The sequence below is a fragment of the Drosophila mojavensis genome, unplaced genomic scaffold, assembly GCF_018153725.1.
Source record: "Drosophila mojavensis isolate 15081-1352.22 unplaced genomic scaffold, ASM1815372v1 contig_74, whole genome shotgun sequence".
NCBI classification, from domain to species: domain Eukaryota; kingdom Metazoa; phylum Arthropoda; class Insecta; order Diptera; family Drosophilidae; genus Drosophila; species Drosophila mojavensis.
The window spans coordinates 26,245,117-26,268,668 of NW_025318899.1; the positions used below are offsets into that span (position 1 = coordinate 26,245,117).

Below are 23,552 nucleotides of genomic sequence, written 5' to 3' on the forward strand. Positions count from 1 at the left end.
TCTCAGTCATTCATTCTTCGTACGTTCGTTAGCCTTCGTCTCTCTCGATTTTTGAAGTAGTGATTTCTTTTTATAAAAATCTCAAATATATACATAGTATATACAGCATAAGCGATTATTTATGTACCTACACATAATAAATATAGTGCAACAAATTAGCATAAATTATAAGCATAAAATTGCAGTGTAGCTGCAATAAAAATTCAATGGCACTTTTATAAAGTTTCTTTTTACGTAAAAATACTCATAAAAACGGCGCGTGTGAAAATTTTCAACAACGACGTAGCAGCAAAAGCAGTTTTTGTGCTGCAAAAGGAGAAGCTGAGCAACAACAACACTGCAACAAAATTCCCCACACACAAAGTAGGCCAACAACAACAAAAACAGCAAAGCAAGCAACAGCACAGCAACAACAACAACAACGCGTGTGTGTGTGTGTAGAAGTGTATTATAATAAAACTGCGAGCGTGTGTGCGTGTAAAATACAAAAAAGAAGTATCAAAAAAGTAGAAAACTCAGCGACCGACAATTTTGTAATTGTGTCAGCCTATTTGTGTTTGTGTGCGTATGAGTGTATGTGCCGGTGTGCGTGTAAATGATTGAAATCATGTCTTAAAAAAATTTGATTTTTGACATTCAAACGCAATGTGCGTATATGCGAAAATAAAAAATGTTTATACATATATGTATGTTTACATTTATATATATATATATATATATATATAAATATATATATATATATAAATATATATATATATATATATATAAATAATGTTTAAATATAAACATATATATGTTAAAAACATACACATGTGGGTATTTTGGGTTGCGTTCATATCGACAAGACAAATTGTAAAATTGTCTTTGTTCTGTTTGCAAGATGTCTGCGGGCTGGCTTTAAGTATAGAAATAAGGTTTTTTGTCGACAAAACATCGTTGTCCGCTGCACTGTGTCGCCGACTTCGACTTCAGTTTATAACGGGATGAACCCATTACCAATGTCTGCAGATGTTTGTGTCCACTGTCGCATTGCGTGTAGGTGCATGAGTGAAAATGAGCACTGGTTATGAACAATGAGACGAACTTTTTGAATATTTGCGTCGTTAATTATAATATAAAAATGCCTTCAGCCGATGAAGATGTGTTTCTGTTGCTGGCTCGCTGGTTGCCTGATAAGTGCATGCGAAATATAAATTTAGAAAATAATTGAATAAATCTCTTACCCAGTTTTATATTATTCTTAATAGCATAGTGACACATAAGTGAAATAAATAAATAAATATAATTGAGAAGGCGAGCGGATATGAAGTTCTGCGACGTCGATCCTGACGCTGTAGGACAGGTTTATCCGGGCAAACATTTCACTTGACGACACTAAGCTACTAATATGTACATATGAATTCACCATGTTGTTTGCTCAATGAGTGCGACTGTGAAACAACAATGTGTGCAACAATAACAACAAAGGCAAGCATCGCATCACTAGAAAGCAAAGTGAAATTGAATAAAGCAACAACAAAAACACGCAATACCAATTCAAAACCGTTATTCAACAATTTCAAGAAATAAGTGAAAGAAGGCAACAAATACTGGTTTTCAAAAACACGCATTAACATGTGTATGTGTATATATATGTATATGCATAATTTAATGTTGGAGGAAACAACAACAAACAGAGAGGTGCTACAACTGAAAAGTAGCTGTGCGAGAGATTTGTATGTGTATTATTATCGTCGTATGTATGTGTGGAACAAGCAAATGAGTGTGTAGTCTGTGAACTGTGCGAGAAATAGCTAAACAAAGTGAAAAGCAATGCTAAAGTAATAAAAACAATAATAATAAGAAGTGATATAAAGTTGAAGTATTTTATAAATCTTTAATCTAGCCGAATCACCGAATGCTAATGTCACACACATACACACCATAACAGCGGGAGTAAAAGCAGCGACTATACCAAATAGTGGGTGTGGCAGCAGGACCTAAGCAAAGACCCTCGCTGAATTATCAGAGATTTGAAACGATCAAAATTTTCATGGACTTTCACAAATTGGCACGTTGCTTTTCAATTTTCATAAGGTAAGTATGTATGCTTGTCGTTAAATATGTATGGAGGTTTTGCTGCTTAATTAATATTTATTAGGCATTGCCCCAAATGGTTCTTGGTTTATAGAATAGCTGACATTAAACTATAGAAAACACTCAGAAATTTTGACATAAACTCTAAAAGTAAAGCTAGGAGACTGAAGTTGTGTGCACTTGAGACAAGATAAATCAGAATTTCGGAGAATTTATTTTAACGATTGAACCACGCCTTCGCCCGCCAATCATGATTGATTTAGACATAAGTTTTACTAATATTTAACATAAAGTTTACAGCACATATACAAGTTTTAAGATAAAAATAATTAAAGTAAGTCGTTAGTTATACAAAAGTGTATGATAATCCAGTTTATACCCTGCAAATTTTTAAAAAGAAAAGGAAAACTAATTTTTTTACTCTGAGCCCATTTTCAATGGGAAATCAGGGCGACGAGCTCAGTCGATATAGCCCTGTCCATCTGGCCGTCTGTATGAACGCCGAGATCTCAGAAGATATAAGAGCTAGAGAGCTGAACTCATCCAATCTCTCTTTATCGAGAATAATCGATAAATTGTTAAATTGAATACAAAGATTTTGTAATTGAAAAATACGTAGTTTAAGTAATAAATTAGAATGTAAACACATATTATGATAACGTTCGGAAAGTTTCATGAAGATAATTTCATCCAATTCGATAGTCAATTTGTCTGGATCATCTTTATCTTCGGCTTCAACTTCAAAATTTTGGGTTTCGCCATTTACTGGTACCCATGAATGAAAACTATGTGCACAGTTAGGGACATGGGATGCCAAACATAGTTATTCAAGTACATTTCAATGTATGTGAGCAGAACTCTCTAAATTTGTCGCTATTTATATAATGCTCAGAGGAGATAGAAGACAACTTTTCTCCGATTACCAGCTTCTTCATAATTAGCTTCCTTAGGGCGAATTTTATTTTGCGAGGAGCTCGGCTGTTTTCAGTTTCTCAATATTTCGCTCTCAATCCACTGTGAACGAGTTGTTTTGAATCTTTCTAGATTCCTGCTACTTTTTGGCATATATCTTCTAATAAAATCAATAAATTAGACAAATTAAGAAAAAATAATGTTTTCCATATTGTTGCTTGACTATATGTTTATAAGTTTTGAACGCCGAAACTCAGAAGATATAAGAGCTAGAGACTTGAATTTTTTCGTAGGTCCGTGTATACCGAGTTTGCATATCGAGTTTTGCTTAAATATCGATAACTTTCACAGTTATTTTGCTATCGATTAAAAACATTATCGAAAATAAGTTTAATAATTATATCTCCTTCATCTTTAAAGAGTCTCTAAATTTTATATGTATACTTATATGAATTTTATACAATTTCGGTTTTTGTCAAAATTTACCCCCCACCCCTAAGCGTATTTCAAATACTAGGGTGTGCTTTGGCAAATACATGCATATCTATGTTATATTCATAATCTGAAAGTTTCATGAAGATATTCCATCCACAAGAAAAGTTATTAAACAATTAACTTCCCTTAGTAAGCCACCACTGCAGCTAATGCGTGTTTATGCGTGCGTGCGTGCGTATGGCTGTGTGTGCGCGTGTGTGTGTGCATGTGTGAATAATTATTGAAATATCAGCTGCTCGAAGGGTTTAGGGGATTTCGTAGTCGAGCAGTGTCGACTAGAGCTTTCTTACTTGTTTTCCCGCGCTATTTTTGCTTACAGAGTGGGCAGTATGGGCAGTCCATAAAATTTTTCAAAAATACTTTTAGTTTAGTTAACTTGTTAATAATTAGAAAATAAAATATAAAAATTAACACAAAACAACAGTATTGGATTACTACGGGTACTTAATTATACTCATTCACGAAAGTGAATCAGTATATTGGTTTTGTGCAATGTCCGTCTTGCTGTCCGTCCGTTCGTCTGTCCGTATGAACGCAATCTATTTCGGCGCTATTGAAGCTAGAGACTTGAAATTTGGAACACATACTCGTGTATATCTCCGATTGATAAAGTGTTAAAATTTTCCCGATCCGCCCACTAGGGGCGTGGCAAATCGGAAAATGCATTTTCCGATATACCAGAAATCATGTTTGTTGAAGAGCTAGAAAGCTGAAATTTGGTATGTAGGTCCGCGTTGACCACCCAAGATCACGAGCTATGGCGAATATCTGCGCCCATTGGGGGCGTGGCAAATCGGATAAAACTGTATCTCCTAAAGTTGTAAACCTAGAATGCTGAAATTTTGCACGTCAGCTAATGGTATGATTCTATAAAGTCTAAAGATAAATTATAAGTCTACGCCCATTGAGGGCGTGGCAAATCGGACCTGAAGATATAGTGATTTTTTAAATTGTCCTATATTTTGGACACTATTGATGGCAGAGACCTCAATTTTTGTATATATACTCGGACTGATCACCCAATACCAAAAAGTTTTGTCGGATATATGTCCGCCCATAGGGGGCGTGGCAAACCGCAAAAGTTGATATCTCCTAAAGTATAATAGCTAGAAGCTTCAAATTTGGATAGTTGAGTTACTGGTAGCCTCCTCTATCGATTCCCCAAAAATAATTTGTACGCCTCTTTAGGGGCGTGGCATATCGAAAAATACCCTGTAATTTTCACATTTTTTGAGGGTAAGCATTCAAACTTTGCAGTTAGGGTACCGTTATCTCTTTCTAAAAACTGACCAAAAATGAGGTGTCTACGCCCAGTTGGGGCGTGGCAAATCGGAAAAACCTGTATATTCTACAGTATTAGAGCGAAACTTAACTACTAAATTGTTGATGGGATGTGAATGAGTATTCCGCAGTCGGTAACGCCCGACTGCAACGTTCTTACTTGTTTTTAAATAAATAAGTTATATTACAAGGAAAAATTGTCAAACTTCTTCAAGTGCACGACACTGTATATATATTTTATATATATATATATATATATTTATTTATTTATTTATTTATATATTTATAGACTAAAGTGGCAAAGTTTGTTGCCAACTCATGATACACACAAACAGTTATTTAATTCTATTGTCGAAATAAACCGGTTTAAAGCATTAAGAAGTCAATGCTTTATAATGGAGCTTAGAGCTAAAAGCGTGTATCACGCATAAAACATAAAAAAGCACAATCACAAGAACAATTTAACAGGAACAGAAATTTATTATATCTTTAGAAATTTAGATAATTGCAATTGCACTCTTCCACTGATATTTACTTTGAAATCTACATAATACACGAGATGCGATTATGATATTGTCTTCAAGCATATCATTACAAATCTTAATTAAACTAATAAACACTTATTTTCAGTATTCAGACTTTAGCCCATCTCTAATAGGAAAAGATGAAATGAGAGATGTAAGCACATAACTTTCAGCTTAGGTATTTATTAGTGACGCCGAATATCACACAGCTGTACAGGAAAAATTGGAAAGAATTATCAGCTGTCAGTTTTCAGCTCTCACTCTTGTAGATGACAAAAAAACAAACAACAAATACACAATTAAACCTAGAGTTTTAAATCGCTCTGCAAACATTGTCAGAAAAATCAAAATAATTCAAAACCATTTGATAAAGACAATGTTAACTTTATTAATTGTAAATTAGATAGCAAAATTTGTATTTAAATTTTAATGTATTTACAGTAATTTAATTTCCGTTTACTTTATGATTCGTCATTTGTTCGGTTTGAAAAGAAATATAAAACTAAAGAAAGTCTAACATGGCAATATAGTGGACAACTTTAAAGATGAGTTTAATACAAACTAAAACTTATACATTTTAACCAGGTCTATATACATATATTTGAATTGTAGTTCCAATTACATTGCGCTAAAGAAAATAAGCCCAAAAAGTGTTCCCATTGAAAATGGGAAAATTTAATTGTATGTAACAGGTAGAAGGCAGCGTGGCAGACCCCATAAAGTATATATATTCTTGATCACGGCGACGAGCTCAGTTGATTAAGCCCTGTCCGTCTGTCTGTCCGTATGTATGAACGCGTTGATCTCAGAAGATATTGGATAGTCTAAAAAGTTTTTTCGTATTTTGCCAATAGATGTCGTTGGCGTCGTATATTTACGGTGACGATGCTCTATCAGTTCGTGTAGCACAACAATGGTTCGCTCGCTTCCGTTCTGGAAATTTCGATGTGAAAGATGCACCTCGCTCTGGTCGACCAATCTTTGAAAAAGTCGATGAAATTATGGAAAGGATTGACCAAGACCGTCACATAAGCAGCCATGACATCGCAAATGAACTAAACATTCATCATCAAACGGTTCTGAACCATTTAGAAAAGGCTGGCTACAAAAAGAAGCTCGATGTATGGATACCACATGAATTGTCTGTGAAAAATGTATTGGACAGAATTAACATTTGCGATTCTTTGCTGAAACGAAATGAAATCGAACCATTTCTGAAGAGAATGGTAACAGGAGACGAAAAATGGATCAAATACGACAATAATGTGCGAAAAAGATCATGGTGCAAGAGTGGTGAAGCTCAACAAATGGTCGCAAAGCCAGGATTGACGGCTCGAAAGGTAATGCTGTGTGTTTGGTGGGATTGGAAAGGAATAATCCACTATGAGCTGCTTCAGCCTGGTCAAACGATTGATTCGACACTTTACTGTGAACAACTGATGAGATTGAAGCAAGCAATCGAAAAACACGGCCAGAACTAATCAACAGAAAGGGCATCGTATTCCATCAGGACAACGCCAGACCACACACATCTTTGATGACCCGGCAAACACTGAGAGAGCTTGGCTGGGAAGTTTTAATGCATCCACCATATAGCCCTGACCTTGCACCTTCGGACTACCATTTATTTCGGTCAATGCAGAACTCCCTTAACGGAGTAAAGTTTGCTTCAAGAGAAGCTTGTGAAAATCACTTGAAGCAGTTTTTCAAAGAGAAACCACGAAAGTTTTACACGAATGGAAATATGTCTCTAGTGGAAAAATGGCAAAAGGTGGTCGACCAAAATGGTGCATATTTGATTTAATAAAGTTTATTATAAATATTTAAAAATATGATTTGAAGTTTCATTACAAATACGAAAAGACTTTTTAGACTACCCAATATAAAAGCTAGAGACCTGAAATTTGTTTTAAATGTCCGTATATACAGCGTGAATATCGAGTTTATCTTAAAAAATCGATAACTCATTCCGTTATTTTGTTATTGATTAAAACATTATCGAAAATCATTAATACAATTATATCTTTGAAGCAGATTTTTAAATTTTAAATGTAGTTTCATGTATACTTTATAGAATTTCGATTTATGTTATAATGATCCACACCCATCTATTTGCAGTGATATTTCACATACTAAAGACTTTTGCTTTGGCAAATGTACGCATTTCAATGTTATAATTACGATCTAAATCGTTCATGAAGACTGTCCATCTACAAGAAAAGTTATTAAAAAACAAGTAAGAACGTTGCAATCGGGCGTTACCGACTGCGGAATACTCATTCACATCCCATCAACAATTTAGTAGTTAAGTTTCGCTCTAATACTGTAGAATATACAGGTTTTTCCGATTTGCCACGCCCCAACTGGGCGTAGACACCTCATTTTTGGCCAGTTTTTAGAAAGAGATAACGGTACCCTAACTGCAAAGTTTGAATGCTTACCCTCAAAAAATGTGAAAATTACAGGGTATTTTTCGATATGCCACGCCCCTAAAGAGGCGTACAAATTATTTTTGGGGAATCGATAGAGGAGGCTACCAGTAACTCAACTATCCAAATTTGAAGCTTCTAGCTATTATACTTTAGGAGATATCAACTTTTGCGGTTTGCCACGCCCCCTATGGGCGGACATATATCCGACAAAACTTTTTGGTGTTGGGTGATCAGTCCGAGTATATATACAAAAATTGAGGTCTCTGCCATCAATAGTGTCCAAAATATAGGACAATTTAAAAAATCACTATATCTTCAGGTCCGATTTGCCACGCCCTCAATGGGCGTAGACTTATAATTTATCTTTAGACTTTATAGAATCATACCATTAGCTGACGTGCAAAATTTCAGCATTCTAGGTTTACAACTTTAGGAGATACAGTTTTATCCGATTTGCCACGCCCCCAATGGGCGCAGATATTCGCCATAGCTCGTGATCTTGGGTGGTCAACGCGGACCTACATACCAAATTTCAGCTTTCTAGCTCTTCAACAAACATGATTTCTGGTATATCGGAAAATGCATTTTCCGATTTGCCACGCCCCTAGTGGGCGGATCGGGAAAAATTTTAACACTTTATCAATCGGAGATATACACGAGTATGTGTTCCAAATTTCAAGTCTCTAGCTTCAATAGCGCCGAAATAGATTGCGTTCATACGGACAGACGAACGGACGGACAGCAAGACGGACATTGCACAAAACCAATATACTGATTCACTTTCGTGAATGAGTATAAAAATGGTGTGCATATAGAGCAAAAGTTTTTATCTTTCACATTTTAAGATCTAGAGGCTTCAAATTTGGATAGTTATCTCTATCGATGACTCAAAAGTAATTAAATTGATATTTAGAGGCGTAGCACATGTTTGGAGTGTAAGCGTCTTAAATTGACAGTTATACTACTTATGGCTCGTTCTAAGAATTGGCTAAAAATTATGTGGACGCCCAGTAGGGGCGTGGAAAATCGGCGTAAAACTACATTTTCTACAATATTAGAGCTAGAAACTAAAAACCTACATAGCTACTAAATTGCTGATATCATCCTCTGCATAGCATTCTGCAGTTGGTAACGCCCTACTGCAATGTTCTTATTCTTTTTTTTAGTACCCTCAATCCATTGAAAATGCGAAGTAATGGGTATAAGGTTTTGTGAAAATGTATGTAACAGACAGAAGGAGGCGTGGTAGACCCCAAAAATGTATTCGCGGGAATGCGACGATATTATGTATACTTCAACTGTATTTTATATTAAAATATTCTACTTGCAGATGCTGAATGTCGTCAACATTTTTAGGAAGTTTTCCAAACTCTTTGGACTGTAGGTCACAAAGGTAATTATAATTATTGATTTTTATATTTTATTTATAATTAACTAGATAATCTGAAATTTCATTTTCTTTAGTTTCGTATTTCGTAATCGATAGAGTATTTTAAAATGTAGTTAATATATTGCATTACATTATGTCCGTATGTTTAAACGCGTCGAGCTCGAGACTTTATATTTGCTCCATCTTTAGAGCTAGAGACGCCAATTTTTAATGTAGATTCATATGTATTTTTTTTTAAATGTGTCGGCCACCTCCATATCCAACCCTTCACCCTTAAATTTATAAAAGGCGTATTTGAAATACAAGAGACTTTTACTTTGGCAAATGCCAGCATTTCAAGGTAATAATCACGATCTGAAAGTTTCATGAAGATAGTCCACCCACAAGCAAAATTATTTAACAATTAAGTTCCCGTAGTAAGCCCACACTGCACAAGATCTACGCCCATTGGGGGCGCGGCAAATCGGTACAACTATATCTCCTAGAGTTTTAAAGCTAGAATGCTAAAATGCAATTCTATAACGATCGATGAAGAGATTATATGTCTACGCCAACTACGGGCGTGGCAAATCGGACCTGAATATATAGTGATTTTTGAAATTCTGCTATATTTTAGGCACTATTAACGCTAGAGACCTGAAATATATTGGTATATATATTCGGGTCGACCACGCAAGTCCATCTTCGCCCATAAGGAACGTGGCAAACCGCAAAAGTTTATATCTCCTACAGTTTAAGAGCTAGAAGCTTCTATATAAAAAAATTAATTGTTACGTTTTTTTTAACCCGTACATTTCATATAGTTTATTGGTGGTTGCGCTCTTATTAGTATTGTGCTTCGTTTTAGTTAAAATTAAAATAGTGCGTATGCACTCCGCTCTGTCCATCTGTGCACATGCATATATACCTACACAAATAGTCATGAACATAGTTATTTATATTACTTGCAACAACAGCGACAACAAAAAAAGGCGTCACAATTTATTTACATTTTCGCTAACGGCAGAGTGAGCACAGAGCACTCACAATGTCGCGTGCACATGTGTGCACACATACACTGCTAGATACATACATAAATTTTGCTTTTTCAATATGTAGATATTTTAGGCCATGACCTCTACAATCGACAGGCAGTTCGCAACTGCCGCAGTTTCTTCAACTGCGTTGGTTGCGTTTTTGACGAAGTTTGCATCCCAATTTTTTATTTATACCCTGAACCCATTTTCAATGGGAAATCAGGGTTAATGGTTTTGTTGAAATTTATGTAACAGGTAGAAGGAGACGTGGCAGACCCCACAAAGTGTATATATTCTTAATCAGGACGACGAGCTGACTTGATTTAGCCCTGTCCGTCTGTCAGTATGATTGAACGCGTCGATTTCAGAAGATATGAGAGCTAGAGGCCTCAAAATGTCAAAAATGTCCGTGTATAAAACGCGGATATCGAGTTTTCTTTAAAAATCGATCATTTGCCCTGTTATTTCATTATCGATTAAAAACATTATCGAAAACCAGTAGTAAATTTATATCTCCTACATCTTTAAAGCTTGCAAATAAATGTAAATTTATATTAGTTATATCTTTAAGGGTAGAGTCGCCAAATTTTTAATGTAGATTTATATGTACTTTATAGAATTTCGATTTTTGCCAAAATTTACCCCCCACCCAGATATTCACCCCTCACCCACATATTTTTAAAAGGCGTATTTCAAATACTAGAGACTTGTGCTGTGGCAAATACATGCATATTCATGTTATTATCATAATCTAAAAGTTTCATGAAGATAGTCCACCCACAAAAAAAGCTATTAAACAAAATCCCCGTAGTAAACTCACACTGCAGCCAATGCGTGTTTATGCGTGGGTGCGTATGCCTGTGTGAGTGTTTGTCTGTGTGCATGTGCGAATAATTATTGAAATATCAGTTGCTGGAAGGATTCAGGGGATCTTATAGTCGAGCAGACTCGTCTAGAGCTTTTTTACATGAAAACATTGAAAATGGGAAGTCAGAGTATAATTGTTATGTTGAAATGTATGTAACAGGCACAAGGAAGCGTGCCAGACCTCATAAAGTATATATATTCTGCCCTGTCCGTATGTATGTTTGAACGCCTCAATCTCAGAAATAAAAGCTAGAGATTTGTATTTTTGTTTTTCAAATGTTCGTATATATAACTCAGATATCGAGTTTGTCTCAAAAAATCGATAACTTATCCCGTTTTTTTTATCTATTAACAATCTAATAGAAAACAAGTAAGAAGGCTCCAGTCGAGATTGCTCGACTAGGAGATACCCTGAACCCTCCAAACAGATATTCTAATCATTCTGGACTTCTTTTATGCACACATACATACACATGCACGTATAAGCACGCGCTCTGCAAACTGCGCAGCTAGCAGCGGCTGCGCTTGGGCTGCACTGTAGTGTGGGCAATATAATGAGAATTTATTTGTTGAATAATTTCTTTTGTAGACATACGATCTTAATGAAACTTTTAGAGCGTAATCATATGGCTAAAATGTGTGTACATTCCAAAGCACAAGTCTCTAGTATTTGAAATGTGTTTTTTATAAATTGGGGGCGAAGGGGGCGTGGTATCCAAAATCTGTAAATTAAAAAATCTTTGTATCTTTTAACTTTATATACAACGCAAATTTGAAGTCTCCAGGTTTAAAAGTGTTCAAACTAGGCTGAAAAAACCAAGTCGATTTTTCGATTATTCTCGATAAAAAAGTTATCGAAAAAATAAAGCAAACTCGTACTGCCTATGGTATACACGAGTATGCATGCCAAATTTCAGCTCTCTAGCTCTTATATCTTCTGAGATCCTTTTGCTCATACGGACGGACAGACGGACAGGGCTATATCGACTCAGCTCATCGTCCTGATCAAGAATATATATACTTTATGGGGTCTGCGATGATTCCTTCTGCCTGTTACATACTTTTCACAAAACCATTATACCCTGATTTCCCATTTTCAATGGGTTCAGGGTATAAAAAAACATTAGAATTGTGTAACGTCCCCATTGGCCTATATTACGGATTTAACCTGTTTTGACATCGATTTTTTTTTCCGTCCGTATGAGCAGAAGGATCTCAGAAGATATAAGAGCTAGAGAGCTGAAATTTGGCACGCATACTCGTGTATACTATAGGCAGTACGAGTTTGCTTTATTTTTTCGATAACTTTTTTATCGAGAATAATCGAAAAATCGACTTGGTTTTTTCAGCCTAGTTTGAACACTTTTGAACCTGGAGACTTCAAATTTGCGTTGTATATAGAGTAATTGGACACAAAGATTTTGCAATTTACAGATTTTGGATACCACGCCCCCTTCGCCCCAAATTTATAAAAAATGCATTTCAAGTACTAGAGACTTGTGCTTTGGAATGTACACACATTTTAACCATTTGATTACGCTCTGAAAGTTTCATTAAGATTGTATATCTACAAAAGATATTATTGAACAAATAAATTGTCATAGTATTGCCCACATTGCAGCGCAGCAGAGCGCGTGCTTATAAGTGCATGTGTATGTATGTGTGCATAGAAGAAGTGCAGAATGATTAGATTATCAGCTTAGAGGGTTCAGGGTATCTCCTAGTCGAGCAGTCTCGACTGGAGCCTTCTTACTTGTTATTACTTAACGCAGTGTTCGATTAATCTTGATACATTTTTCTGATCTCTTAAGTCTATCGTTTGAATAAATTACTCTTGTTGTTGTTGTTGGCAATAGAGTAAAAATATTTCTTCATCGTTAAGAGAATAAAGTTCTATTGAAGTCAAAATACATTGCTATGCGTTATCCTTAGCATATATCCATATAATAGGTTGAACATTGCGTACTGAAAAAAAAAATAAAAGAAGTTTAATAACTTCTTTCATGAAACTTTCAGATTATGATTATACGTGCATATGCATGTATTTGCCAAAGCAAATACGCCTTCTACAAATATGACGGTGAGGGTGGATATAGGGGTGGGGGTAATTTTCACGAAAATCGAAATTCTATGAAATACATATTAATCTACACTTAAAGTTTAGTGACTCTAGCCTTAAAGATATAGCTAATATAAATTTACATTTATTTGCTACATTTACATTTGCTACATCTTGAAGGCTAGAGTCGCCAAATTTTAAATGTAGATTCCTATGTACTTTATAGAATTTCGATTTTTCGTCAAAATTTACCCCCACCCCTATATTCATGCCCTCACCCTCACCTTTGTAAAAGGCGTATTTCAAATACTAGAGACTTGTGTTTTGGCAAATGCAAACATATCCATGTTATAATCATATAATCTGAAAATCTGAAGATAGTCAACCTACAAGAAAAGCTATTAAACAATTAATGGTAAGGGAACCAAGCCACCACTGCAACCAATGCGTGTTTATGCGTGGGTGCGTATGCGTGTGTGTGTGCATATGCGAATAAATATCAGTGAAATATCAGTTGTTTGAAGGGTTCAGGGGATCTCGTAGTCGAGCAGTCTCGACTAGCGCTTTCTTACTTGTTTTTTTATACCCTGAACCCATTTTCAATGGGAAATCAGGGTATAATGGTTTTGTTGAAATGTATGTAACAGGGAGAAGGAGGCGTGGCAGACCCCACAAAGTATATATATTCTTGATCAGGGTGACGAGCTGAGTTGATTTGGCCCTGTCCGTCTGTCTGTCCGTATGTATGAACGCGTCGATTTCAGAAGATATAAGAGCTTGAGACTTGAAATTTTTTTTAAAATGTCCGTAATTACAGCGCGCATATCAAGTTTATCATTAAAAATCGATAACTCATCCCGATCTTTTTTTATCGATAAAAAACCTTATCGAAACCCAGTTATAAAATTATATCTTCTACACCTTTATTGCTAGAGTCTCCAAATTTTTAATGTATGCTTATATGCAATTTATACAATTTCGGTTTTTGTTAAAATTTACCCCCCACCTCTAAATTCACCCCCTCACCCCTCACTTTTGTAAAAAGCGTATTTCAAATACTAGAGACTTGTGCTTTGGCAATTACATGCATATTCATGTTATAATCATAATCTAAAAGTTTCATGAAGATCGTACGTCCATAAAAAAAGTTATTAAACAATTAAGTTCTCATAGTAAGCGCACACTGCAGCCGATGCGTGTTTATGCGTGGTTGCTTGTATGTGTATGTGTGTGTGTATGTGTGTGTGTGTATGCGTTTGTGTCTGTAGTGTGTGTGTGTGTGTATGTGTGTCTTTATGCGTGTGTGTGTGTATGTTTACCTGTGTGTGCGTACGTGCGTGTGTGTGTGTGTGTGTGCGTGTTTCTTGTGTAAGCTGAAAGTCGCGAAAAAGTATTGAAATATCTATTGCTCCAAGGGTTAAGGGGATCTCGTAGTCGAGCAGTCTCGACTAGAGCTTTCTTACTTGTTTTTTTTTTTTTTTTTTTTTTTTTTTTTTTAATTTCTAGCTCCAATACCTTTGAGGATATTAACTTTTGAGCGTTATCCGCGACATTTTTTTGGCCTGAGATACCGGATAATGCATGTTCCAAGTGGCCGGATCGAGAAAAACTTGACACTTGGTAATTCAAGAGCATACATAAGTATATGTACGCTCCAAGTTTCTGGTATCTACCGGTAATAGCGTCGACAAAATTGCATCCATATAGATAGATGGATAAATTTATAATTAACCTGTTATTTTAGACACTTTACTTTATATTTAATATTGTTTTTCATTACAGCTACAATGGATCCTCTCAGACATAACGAATATCAAACGCATCAGTCCCACCACCCACAACAGCATCAACATGTAACTACGTATTCACAACATGTAGTGAACAACTACATAGCCCCGCACCACCATAAGCACGAGCAACAACCACCTGCAGCAACACCACAGCAACAACAACAGGAACCGCCGCAGCAACACTTGCCACCACATCCGCATTACCAATTGGGTGGTAGCAACTCACTCTACCCCAGCTCAATCAATAATTACCATAACACACAGCCAACGGATGCGGAACGTACCCGATCCACCGTCTATCTGATGAGCGCACGGAGTAGTGGTGGTGGCGCTGGAACCAGTAGTAATCCGGGGGGAACAGCTGCAGCTTCGTCGATAATGCCGTCAACCGGTATTGCTGCTACTGCATCTGGGGACGATCCACATTTACAATACTATACCTCCAACCGAGATTTGATCGCCGGCAAGAGGTCAACGGAAATGACGTCCTATCCTGGTTGGCAATACAAGACGAGCGGGACAACCGGAGTGGCACCTGTGCAACGTCACCACAGTAGCGCCATATACAATGGGCACTACTGGCTGCAGGACGAGCAACATCAGCAGCAACAATTACATTCAGTACAGCAACAATCACGTTTAAGATATGGCAAATCTCAAACGGCCACACGACCAATTGCAATCAGCTGCAATAGCAGCAATGGAAGCGTAAATGGAGGCGAAAGCAGTATTCGCTACTACGAGGACAACAGTAAATACTCTACTGTTGGATCTTGCGCTAAGGCCGTAAACTATGCACCTACCGCCCCTTATGAGCTACTGGAACAAGTGGTAAATCCGATGAATGCGTTGCTGGCCACAAGCGATCAGCAGCCTAGCCCCAATTATGCGCGCAAGTGTCCACAGCATTACGAGCCCCCAACAGAGCAGCGCAGCGCTAATCACAAAGTGATTTCTCCACAGGCTCCACCTAAACAGGAACAGCAGCATCAACATCAGAGTCTATACATGCCTTCAAATTTTCAAAATACCGTGCATAATGCCATTGAAAAATATGTGCGAGAAACTGCACCTGCTCCCAATTTGGACTATACACGCAAAGGCGCTATATTTACACGACCATCAGCCGGTTACTATGGTGTGTCAGCGGTGAGTGGAGGAAATAGTAGTAGCAGAGACAGCGGCGCATGTGTCAAATTGGAGCCGGATTCACCAGCGCTGGCCCGTTCTTCACTTTACCATAATCCTTACAGTCCGTCTACAGCCCCATCAACAAGTCCTTTCAAAGAGTCAGCGTCCGTTGCTGTGGACGTAAGTTCGCGCGACACATCGCCTTCGTTGGCATATGCCTATCCCACCAAGTATGACAAACTTTTGCCTCAGCATGAAACGCCAACAACGACAGGGACAGGGACATCGAGCGCTGGTGAGCAGAGGCGAAGTTCATTCAGCTCTATAAACAATTATACCGGTTATTATAACCATGGTACGCCATCTCCAGCAGCTGCTCAAGTGGCTTCACCTTTACCAGCCCAGCAGCTCTATAATAATACCCCGCCTCCGACGGGCAGCACACATACAGTTGCGCCCAATTATTCTACGCTGCAAGTATATTCACATGGGCCTGACATCTGCTGTCAGCCGTCGATGGCTTTAAAATCAGCTCCGTCGCAGCCCTCTGGTCCAAAGAAAACTCCACCCTCTTCTAAGCCCAATTATCGGGCGTTAATCAATGACATGTTAAAACGAAATACGACTAGTGAAGAGGAGCTCAATCTTCAAATTATAAAGAAGACGCTCAATATGGAAACTCCGGGAAGTCGGTTACCCACAGTACCCACAGTACCTACAGTACCCGGCAGAATCCGGCAGTCGCCAGTCACAATTACTGTTCATCCAACGTTGCCTCCAGTTATTCAACAACCAACGCCGCAGCCCACTTTGCCTACCGCCCAGTCACCTTTGGATTTGTCCATGCGAACGATCAAACAGACCGCCGACTCCACAGAATATAAATATCAGCGCATGCCTACCGATTCATTTGACAGAATAACAGTATCAGGCACAGGTACAGGCTTGCCACGTTTTGATATAACACCAAACTTTGCACGCACCAACAGGATAGTGTCGAGCCCATCAGCCGCATTGCCAGCAGCAGTAATTCGGCAGGCGCCAGCAAATACAGCGTTGCCAGTTGAAGCAACATCCATGGTCATTAAGGCGGCACAGCAGTTGCGGCCCAGCGTATTGGAAACCAATCCATACGCGAGGCGACCCCAGCTGCCGCCTGAGACAAGTGTTAAAGTAGTGCCAAATCCAGCGCATAGTCCCAGCACAACTAGTACGTGCACAGCCGTGAGCACGATAACGAATAGTGCCCACAATAGCAGCAACCCGAACTACTTGGGTCGCAAGCGTCATCTACAGGAGTACAATCAAGCCACAGCAGCGGCGGCAGCTGCAGTAGAGGCAGCCACAGCAGCAGCAGCCAAACAGTCGCGTTTGGAAAGAACTCAGATAGAAGGCATTGTCGACACATCAGTGCCGGTTATAGCTGCCAATAAGCAAGTGCCGCTGGCAAAGCGTGTAGAACAACCAATACTGCCCTCCAGTAGCCGCGTGATTGTTTGTTCCCAGCCTAAGCAGGAACAGTTGGTGGTGTCAAAGACGGAGTCACGTATACGAACTAAGGCAGAGCTTAAAGGATTCACGTTCACGACACCAGATCTAACTTTAGCTAATTCAACAAAAACAACAACATCAATAACAACAGATATCCCAACAAGTATTGAAAACAATAACAGTGCTACAGCGGATACTACCACACCCACACCTGCACTGCAACCCAATAACGTGAACAATCACATTCAAATAAAATTGGAGCCGGTGGCCACTCCGGAACCCGATGTGAAAGATGTGGACGATGGCGACTCGCCAAGCTTCAACAGCAGCAGTCTCTGTGACTGGGGTAGTACTTGCAACAATCTCGTAAAGCAGCTGCTCTGTAAAGCATTGCCCGCGAAAACTACATCGGGTAATGAGAGCATTGCCACAGCCAGCCGGATCAAGCTCGAGCTGAGCGAGGACGATCTACCCGTGGCGCGGATACTTAAGAGACAGCCACTGGCAGCGGATGTCGAATCGGCGGCAACAACTACCACACAACTGACTAACACAACCACAACGAATGGGAATGCGTTCAGCGCCGCTCAAAAGAAGCTAAGCAAGACGGAGCGTGAAAAGAAGCGGCTGATGCAGGAGCAGCGAATAGCTGCACGATTGGCACCCACGGCTGGTCACAGCAGTAGTTCCGAGAGTGATTCAACCGAGCTACGTAAGCGTAAGACTGCCAGGCAAAAGAAACCTCTTATGCGCAAGAATAAAGCACGTCGGACAGATGATAAGGAGATGCAATTGAAGCATTGCGAGCAGCCAAGCAGCGATGAGGAGCAAAAGTCAAAGCCAGAGCAAGAGCAAGAAAAGCGAATCAATGGCTCCAGTGAGACAAAGAATTCCGCTAATGCGACGAAAATCTTGATACCCGCTTTTAAGAAAACTAAAGTGCAATACGCGAGTGTGACGTGTAAAAAAATTAAAATCGAAACGCAACGAGGAAAAGTGATAAGACAGAATCAGAGCCCAGAGGGAAATGCTGACGATAAAACTAGCTCGAATGGAAGCGACAACAGTGATGATGAAGAGCCACGGGAGCAGCAGGGTGACGATGTTGAAGACGACGGCGACGAAGAAGAAAATGCGAATGCTGAGGAAGACAGCGCTTGCAATCATAGTAATCGGAAAGCAAAACCCACTTTTAAAAATCGCATAGCACTTAACACCATGACGCGATCCAAACGAAAAAAGGAACTTGAGCTTCAGTTGGCGAACAGCAAAGTGCTGCGAAATGACAAAATCATACGGAACTCGACAACAAAGATTAAGCGAAAATATGTACGTAAACTGGTGCCAGATTCTAAGAAGGAAATTATGATAACACGGCTGCGAAACAAACGCGATGAGATTATCGACAGGGCACCTTTGTCGGGACGTAAGCTCAAAAACAATCCCAGTCACAAATCCGGCCGTCAGACCAGCAACAAGGCAAATATTAGCCAAACAAATGCAACACCACAGCATCAGCTGTTTCTGGAGGAATATAGATATAAGTTGGCACTTAAGATACCACAACGCTTGATCTCCATCAACAAGTTGAATAAATTGCCTCAAGTAGCAGCGTCCTTACCGGATCTAGACCGTGGCCGGTATCTCACTCAGGGTATGGCTTCCTTTAAGCCCACTAGAGGGCGAAAGCCACGATCTAAACTACCGAATCAGCAATCGCAGCAACAGCAGAAGACGACACCTAAATCTATTATCGATGTACTGCATCTCCGTGTTACTAGCAATGGCAGCCAACAACAGCAGACCAATAGCAATCTGAGCAACTGCGCCACAAGCCTTCATAATTATAGTGAAACCTCACAGACCTCCGCCTCGAATTCATTATATGAACACTTGCAGGAGGCGACGGAGCCCAGTATGGAGGATAATACCCTAGGCAAGCGTCATTTTAGCATATTCGATACAAAGGTACTGCAGAGTAAAACCCGCACAGAATCCAAATTGCAGCAGCGACGCGAGATCATACGCGAAATATTTGTGGGCACGGAACGGCCGGCCTCAGCACCTCCAGAGTGTGCGCAGCACGACCAGGCCGGCGAGGAATGTGCTGCATTGAGCTATCAGCAATATGAGGACTTTCTAGACCAAATGAATCGTATTGTTACCGCTAATAATAACAAGCTTTCCCGGCACAACATTAGCGGTGAAGTAGAGCAAAAGACAGAAACAGATTTGCCCAGTCGACCGATAGCCTATAAGCGTAAGTATTTGCGTCGCAAGGGGAGCTCTGGTTTCGACTATATACGTAAAAAAAAGCGCCCTACACATCACCATCAGAATACCAATACCAGCAATAGTACGAACACCATTAACACTGTATCCGGTGATCGTACGGCAACCAACATCTTTCCGACTCACACTGCATCAGCAACAGTGGTAGAAACGGTGGCAGCCGATGATGAACGTCTGGATGATACCGACAGTACCATCGCGGGAAGCACATCCCATTTGCCGATGGCGGTCAAGACCGAAATGGACGTGTGCCGTGAAATACAGAAGTGGGTGCTCAACAAAGGCGTTGGTCAGAGCACAATGCACAAGGCGGCACGTCAGGGTCTAATCGATGTGGTTGTTTACTGCCTGGATCGCATGGGCATGAATCCGGATCAGAAAGACAATGCTGGTTATACGCCGCTACACGAGGCCTGCACGCAGGGTTGGTTAGAAATAGCCAGAATTCTTTTGCAATTCGGTGCCAATCACTCGGTGGCCGCCCAGTCAGGTATTCGACCTCTGCATGGAGCTATAGAGAATGACCATGAGGAGGTGGTTCGATTATTATTATCCTATGGCGCTGATCCGTTGCTGGCGACATACTCAGGTAAATGACAAAAGAAAGAAAAAATAATAATTGTATATTATTTATTATACGTTTCGGAATGATAGTATGACAAACTAATTACTCATGGACGTGTAAGCGCCAGTAGGGCCGTGTCGTATCGGTGTGATATTACGCTGTTGTTGAAGTTACCATGAGATTTCTCGATCCAATAGTGTTAAGAAAAACTTGCAGTTCGTGTTAAACGATTGACTTAGTATTTTAGTGAAAATTAAAGAATGTATTGTCACTAGGAGAATGACAACTATAGCTGTTGGTGAACGTGGTCCCGGGTGTCGCTGGGTGAGAGCGAGACGGATAGTTATGACCTTCGCACAGGATCGCTATGCTTTCGATAAACAGGAATATGCGACCAGAACTAGGTGTTTGACAGAAGAGGAGAAACGAGACTTGACAAAACACTATTCAGCAAGGAAGACCTTGGTAAAAAGAATTAAGCGACACCGGGAACTCGTTGGAAGGCAAAAACATAAATGTAACGCCACGACATACAATTCACTATATACAGAATTATATAGGGTTTTTTCCATAATCAGTCAAAGCGGATTTGTTAATTTTTATACCCTGATCCCATTGAAAATGGGAAATCAGGATATAATGGTTAAATCGATAACTCATTCCGTTATTTTTTATCGATTAAAACTCATCGAAAATAAGTTATTTAATTATATCTTCTACACCTTAAGAGCTAAAGTCTCTATATTTTAAATGTGGATTCATATGTATTCTATTGAATTTGGATTTTTCGTTAAAATAGACCCCCACCCCCAAATGCACGCGTTTTAATGATAAAATCTCAGTCTAAAAGTTTCATGAAGAAAGTCCATCTACAAGAAAAGAAAGACGCGAAGAATTATTGCAATATCAGTTCCTCGAAGTGTTCAGGGTACCTCGTAGTCGAGTAATCTGGCTAAAGCTTTCTTACTTGTTATTAATATTATTTTCCAAATGATCTATTGTCAATTTAAATAAATTTACAAAACAATTTCAACCATCCTTTTCATCCGTTCGATCTATATTTCTTTTATCTTAAAGGCCAAACCCCACTCATGTTAGCTTCAAGCAAATTGATGTTTGGCGTATTGAGCAGTCATCTCAGCGATGCACAAAGTGCGGCTGAGGACATAAAACCGATGAGATTTCCGGGACCCTGGGAGATATTTGGTAAACATCACATACATAGATGTTGAGCATACTACAGTTAAATAAAAATATAATTCTTTACTTGCTTGCAGATGAAAAGGAAAATGGTTTTAATATTTTCGATAATTTACCGAATACAGCATGTGATATGAGCAGAGCTCAAGCTAGAGGCAGAATTAAGCAGAAACGCAGCCATGGCGACAACGACAATCCAGCAGGGCCCAAAACCGACAGTAAAAACAGAAATATAAATGAATTACTGCGTGAGAGAAAAGATAGCAAGGAAAAAATTAATGCGAATGGGGAGATAAATGCAAAGACTGCAACGAAAACAATAATTACATCAACAGCAATAGCTACAGAATCAGCAACAGCCGTTAAACAAACAGAAGCAACAGCAACGCAACGGCAAGTAAAATCAGAGCCTGGTGCGGGCATAGAGGATACAAACAACAACAATAATAATAGGAAGAATGATATTAACGTTGAACAAAATGTAACGAGCGTTGTGAATGGCAAGAATGAGGTTAAACAGGAACCGCAATATGTTGACAATTTGAATATAAATAATTATGTGAAAGGTAATGATATAGTGGATGATCGCAACGATCAAGCTGATGATGAACAGGAATACAATGACGACGACAGAGACGCGTTATCGGATGAATTGAACGGTGATATTTTTAAATTCGAAGAAGCCGATGTGCCCTTGCCACCACTATACTTGCTCAAAGATGAGGGCAGTGATAAATGGGTACTCCTTAATGATTTGTGCAATTTACTTAAGGTTAAGTCAAAGGATACGCTGCTTAATAAGGTAAGTGCACACAACAAACTGTATTATTGACACAACATTTTATTCATTTTATTCCTTTTTTTAATAGATCTGTCCAAACGGGAACAGCCTAGCCAGCAACCAGAAGCAACTGCTGAGAGAGTTCAAAATTGACGATTTTCTGAAACAGGCGACGTGCCTCCAGCTCCTGTGTGCCGGCGAGAAGTTGAATATGTTTAGCTCCTCAAAGGTTGTGCTCATCAGATACAACGATAGTGTTAAAAATTTGTTGGGCGTTAAAACAATTTTAATGAAATTTTAGAAAGAGAATTTCGTAAGCTTTAAGACATTAGATAATACATTGTGCTACTTTAAATATATATATGTATAGGTAAGCCAATGTTAGCGGTCAGTGTAGTTCGTCTTTGGAAGACAGTCTTCTACGAAGCAATTAAAGCTAAGTGCAAAGTGATACAAAGGTGCTATACCCACACATTCAACAAAATATAAAAATGCAAGAGAAACACATAGACAAAAAATGAGCAACGCAAATTGGAAATTGATATCATTCTTTGACAAATGGAGCACCAGATAAATCGATAAATAAGCTAATCGAAATGTAAGAGACCTAATTGTGTAATTAAATTAATGGGTTTTAATCAACACAAAGAATAAAATTATATTATTTTAATGAGATAGAAAGTAATTGCTATAAATAAATAATGCAAGAAAGGTGTATATATGAATAATGTATTTTCAATTGAAATTACTACGTATAACTAAACAATTATATATGATTAAACACTCCAGTGTGCATAAGCTAATAAACATGTTTAAACTTTCATCTAGATTTATAACTTTTTGATCTAATATTAAACTAATAATTAGAAATATTAAAGTAAAAAATCGTTTTTGCAATTTATATAGAACACACAAAGGACGTGTTTATATTATATTAATATGAATATATATATTTATATATTAAAATCTATAAATGTATATTAAAATTGGTGTATTATATTGTAAATAAGAAACAGTAAACATGTTTAATGATTATATTTATATGAAAAAGTGTAATTTGTAATAACATATATAAACGGAAATGCAAACTATTTTCTATCAATAAAATCTAAAAACTTTCGTGTTTTGAAGATTATGAATGGAATCTTTTAAAGATATCGCCTACTATTTTTTCCTTATCATCTTGCTTCAGAAGCAGAAATCATCAAAATAATTTTGATGTAGACTAGTAAAAGAAATTTTAATAAAAA

The 23,552-nt window shown here is 38.3% G+C and overlaps 1 protein-coding gene across 4 annotated transcripts; it reads left to right on the forward strand.

Moving 5' to 3' along the window:
• On the forward strand, positions 1 to 23,129 carry LOC6583639. 4 transcript variants are annotated; one of them, XM_015162992.3, is made up of 7 exons: positions 1 to 363; positions 1,886 to 2,076; positions 9,051 to 9,113; positions 14,835 to 20,345; positions 21,399 to 21,527; positions 21,599 to 22,323; positions 22,391 to 23,129. In XM_015162992.3, the coding sequence occupies exons 4-7, from the start codon at positions 14,840 to 14,842 to the stop codon at positions 22,601 to 22,603; spliced, it is 6,573 nt and encodes a 2,190-aa protein (XP_015018478.1). In that variant the 5' UTR covers positions 1 to 363; positions 1,886 to 2,076; positions 9,051 to 9,113; positions 14,835 to 14,839; the 3' UTR covers positions 22,604 to 23,129. The 4 variants fall into 4 exon arrangements, with proteins under 4 accessions (XP_015018478.1, XP_015018477.1, XP_043865368.1 ...); XM_015162991.3 differs by having other exon boundaries at positions 39 to 56; XM_044009433.1 differs by lacking the exon at positions 1 to 363 and having other exon boundaries at positions 1,248 to 2,076.
• Positions 23,130 to 23,552: the final 423 nt, after the last annotated feature.